This window comes from Microtus ochrogaster, chromosome 18, assembly GCF_000317375.1.
Source record: "Microtus ochrogaster isolate Prairie Vole_2 chromosome 18, MicOch1.0, whole genome shotgun sequence".
Taxonomy (NCBI): domain Eukaryota; kingdom Metazoa; phylum Chordata; class Mammalia; order Rodentia; family Cricetidae; genus Microtus; species Microtus ochrogaster.
The window spans coordinates 46,354,554-46,358,864 of NC_022020.1; the positions used below are offsets into that span (position 1 = coordinate 46,354,554).

Genomic DNA, 4,311 nt, shown 5'->3' on the forward strand with positions numbered 1-4,311 from the left:
CTCTGCAACAGCAGCAGATGCCCTTCTCACAAGCCACCTCTTCAGACCCAACTTAATGTCTCTTAACACAGGGACTGCTGGGTTATTGTAGTGACATCAAGCCAAACTCGATGGGAGGCTGTTGACCACGGCTTTACATTTGCATTATTAATTGATTCAGTAGACCATAGAGTTATTCATTTGGGAGCTTTGACCTATCAGATAGACAAGTCTTGGACAGCTGACACATAAACCTTGGTGATAGGGAACAGAAAATATGAGAAAGGAAAAGGATTAAGAGAGGAAAAAAATGAAAGATGTCTACAGACAGGGAATTACTTAGTTGGAAACAGTCCAGGTGTTTTTGTCTGTTTCCCCCGGGTCAGTAATTTCTTATCTTCTGGTGAGGTGGAGCATATTTTAATAATAAATTTCTTTCTCTGATATTTTTATTTCTTCATAGGTGGATTCACATTATTGTCCGAGCTGCTTAGAAAACATGCCATCAGCTGAAGCCAAATTAAAAAAGAATAGGTAAGAACTGGGCAAATCTTTCTGATTCCCATTTGTTATTGGTTTTGTGAGCACTAAGGCCAAAACAGGGTCTTTTTTTTTTTTTTTTTTTGGTTTTTCGAGACAGGGTTTCTCTGTGGCTTTGGAGCCTGTCCTGGCACTAGCTCTGTAGACCAGGCTGGTCTCGAACTCACAGAGATCCATCTGCCTCTGCCTCCCGAGTGCTGGGATTAAAGGCGTGCGCCACCATCGCCCGGCCAAAACAGGCTCTTATTTCATAGACCAGACCTCAAATTTTGTTTTTTTGAGACAGGATTTCCCTGTTTGACCCTGGCTAGCCTAGAGCTCACTCGGTAGACTAGGCTGACTTTGAACTCAGAGATCCACCTGCCTCTGCCTCCCGAGTGCTGGGATTAAAGGTGTAAGACACCACTACCTGAGTTTAATTGTTGGGGGGGTTGGGTTTTGAGACAGAGTTTCTCTTTGTAACCATCCTGACTGTCCTAGAACTCTCTTTATAAACTAAGCTGGCCTTGAACTCACTGAGGTACACCTGCCTCTGCCTCCCAAGCACTGGGATTAAAGGTGTGTGCCGCCACTGCCCAGCATTGATTTTATTTTTTAATAAAGTACCTTTATTAGAGACTTCTAAGAATTGTTCTGAAAATAGTGCAGTCTCCTCCCCCTTTGTTAAGAGACAGTATTGATTTAGTTATGTCACCATAGGCTTCTTGTGGTTGGGACTGTCTCTTAGACTTTCTCTGGTCATGAGGTTAAAGGTACCAAGGCTTCCTGGTGCAGTATCATATAGACTGCCCTTCAGTGTCTGTTGATGTTTCCTCTTTCAGACAGGAGACTGGGTAAGAGTAGGGAGTTAGACCACCCTCTCAAAGTCTAATTACATAAATGGTTTAGGACTTTTTTCTTATTCTGCCTCTTTTCTCTATTTAATCATTACTCATGAATATTTATTTTGTTGGTTAGGCTGTGATATTGCTTTATCTTGTTGGTTTTCTCCCTTGTGTGTTCTATCTTTGGCCCCGGGAACTCTTACTTTTCCCCTGAGCCCCTGTAGCCTCTATCATTGGAAAAGAGAGTATGTTGTCTTGTTCCATTATTTGAGCAGTTTCTTACCAGTATAGTACTATAAGGTATTTTAGTGTGTATATTTTCTGCCTCTAGGAATTTGTTATTTCTTGAAGAAACTTGGTTCTTTTTACTGGAGGATATTAAGAACTAAAACCCAGCACATGGTGACACATTCTTTTTTTTCCCGGCTCATGGCTTTAATGCCAGCACATGGGAGGCAGAGGCAGGTGGATCTCTCTGAGTTTCAGGCCAGCCTGGTCTACAGAGTGAGTTCCAGGACAGCTAAGGCTACACACACACACACACACACACACGCACACACCCCAGCTACTGCTGGGTTTTTAGTTGTGAAAATTCTTGTTTCCCGCCTTATTCCTGTTCATTTGTGGTTGTGAGCCCCTAGTTTTGTCTTTCCTGTTCCAGGAAGTAGCTCCTGAGAATTAGATGCTGCGTTGTATGCTTTCTGTACATTCATGTTCACTTGGCTTTTCAAGTGAATCTGTAAGGTAGGTGGTATTGTTTCTCTTATTGAAGACAGCAGTTTATTATTATAACAGATGTTCAATATTGTGGAAGACTACAGGTGAAATCTGGATATCCTCGGGCTGTGGGAGTGCTGAATGCACCGGGTGTGGTTGCTCACTTAGAGCCAGGAGCCGAAGAATCACAAATCTAAGACCAGTCTGAGCTAAATAGGCTTTGTTTCAAACAAACAACAAAAGACACCAGGGTCTAGCGCTCCCAAAGGGAAATGCTACATGATGCATCTCAGGAGAGAACAGAAAGCTAGTGCCCCTTGCATGGTATCTGTTCCTTGCTGGTGCCCCATTCTGACCACGCTCCTCCATTGTGGTGTGTTTCAGATCCCTGGCACAGTGGTCAAACAATAATTTTCTAAATCCAGTTTCACAGTTGTTTATGTTGTTGAGACTGAATTTTTTGTCACACAGTACTCTGCCCTCTCTAGCAGCATAAACTGTGCCATTTCCTTAAAAATCTGTGTCCTATATAGGCATAAAAATGTGGAATCGTAAACCCTACCTAGAAACAGTGATTTTTCTCTGTATAGGAGGTAGAATTGGGTTCTGATTTGTTACAAGCTTTGCTGATAATTGTTTTGTTTTGTTTTTAAATGAACATATAGTACTTCTGAAGTGCTAAACTTGGTAAAAGTACCCAGAAAAAAGTTATATTTTTCCCCTTGAGAGTCTTTGAATTCCTACCATTTGGACCATGGTTTCCTAAACTGCATTGTGACCGTGTCCCTAGATGTAAACACTTTAAAATGATGACAGAGGTAAAAGGTTTCTGAAACGAAATCTAATTCAGAGTCAGACATGTAGTAAATGAGGTGTTTATGGTGGCGTGTGCCCGTGTCCCGTTGTATACCTCATTATAACCTTGGCTCTGAACACAGCCTGTGTGTGGACTTGGCACTCCTGGTGCCGCAGTGGGTGCTGCCTAAAACAGTTGAGACTATTATAGCTGATGAATTGGATTTTTTTTCGACACATGCAAAGTTCTTTGCTATAATACAAATATTAGCTTGATCATAGACAGCAAAGTCTATGATTTTTCTGTCATCATTCCTCGGCATGTATCAGATTATACTTCTTTGGTTTCTATTGTATAAGAGTGTTTGCTTTTAAAAGAGTGTTGGCTTGGGATTGGGACAGAATTTCCAGAAATATCTGAAATTACCGTAAAGACACTTATGTCATTTTAGATTACATATTTATTGTAATTTATTGTAAAGTATTGGCAATTACAAAATATCAGCTCTGAAAAGCATTGAAGATTCTCTCTCCTGCATTATCAACTATTTAGCAAAGATTTAATTCATTATATAAAAATAAATATGCATCTTTGTTAGCATAGAAATTTGCTTTTTTAAAACTTGGTTTTTTGATACAGGGGTTCTCTGTAGCTTTGGAGCCTGACCTGGAAATCACTCTGTAGACCAGGCTGGCCTTGAGATCACAGAGCTCCACCTGCCTCTGCCTCCCTAGTGCTGGGATTGGGATTAAAGGCGTGCGCCACCACCACCCGGCTGCTTCTACCTTTAATAAATGGCAAATTACATGTATAACAATAAATTGTTCTTAAGTTTTTCTTGACTTATTAACAGTAAATGTTTTATTTGTATACTTGTTTTACAAAAAAAATCCTAGAGATTATGTGAAAAACTTCTCAAAAGTAAAAAAAAAATTAGGAGACCTTGAACTAAACCAATGTCTAGCACGTAGTAGGTACTTGTAAGTATTAGTTGAATGAATGGTTGTGTTTGCCATGTCACAGATGTGCCAACTGCTTTGACTGTCCTGGGTGCATGCACACTCTTTCCACCCGGGCCACCAGCATCTCCACACAGCTTCCAGATGACCCAGCCAAAACCACCATGAAGAAAGCCTACTACTTGGCCTGTGGATTTTGTCGATGGACTTCTAGAGACGTGGGCATGGCAGACAAATCTGTAGGTGAGTATACTTGAACGTGGGGTTTGCTCTGCCATCAGTGCTGTAATTCTCCATAAACTATCAGCTCTGTATGTGCTGGGCTGTAGAACCTAAGTTGAGAACAGTTGTCAATAAGTCTTCTGTGCACCCATTTTCTCGCATTTATGGATCATAGTTTCTCATCTCAGACTAATACCATTCCATTTTCTTAGAGTTGGTAAAGTAACTTTTATGAATCTAATACTACAGCCAAACTTAATACCATTTATTTTAA

The 4,311-nt window shown here is 40.7% G+C and overlaps 1 protein-coding gene across 2 annotated transcripts in view; it reads left to right on the plus strand.

The window, feature by feature from the left end:
- The window catches only part of Dctn4 (dynactin subunit 4), a 31,449-nt gene that overhangs the window by 2,875 nt on the left and 24,263 nt on the right, over positions 1-4,311 (plus strand). For both annotated transcript variants that reach the window (XM_005356147.1, XM_005356148.3), the window contains exons 2-3: positions 443-513; positions 3,880-4,058. In XM_005356147.1, the coding sequence (XP_005356204.1) occupies positions 443-513; positions 3,880-4,058 (250 nt within the window). The remainder of the gene's footprint in view (positions 1-442; positions 514-3,879; positions 4,059-4,311) is intronic.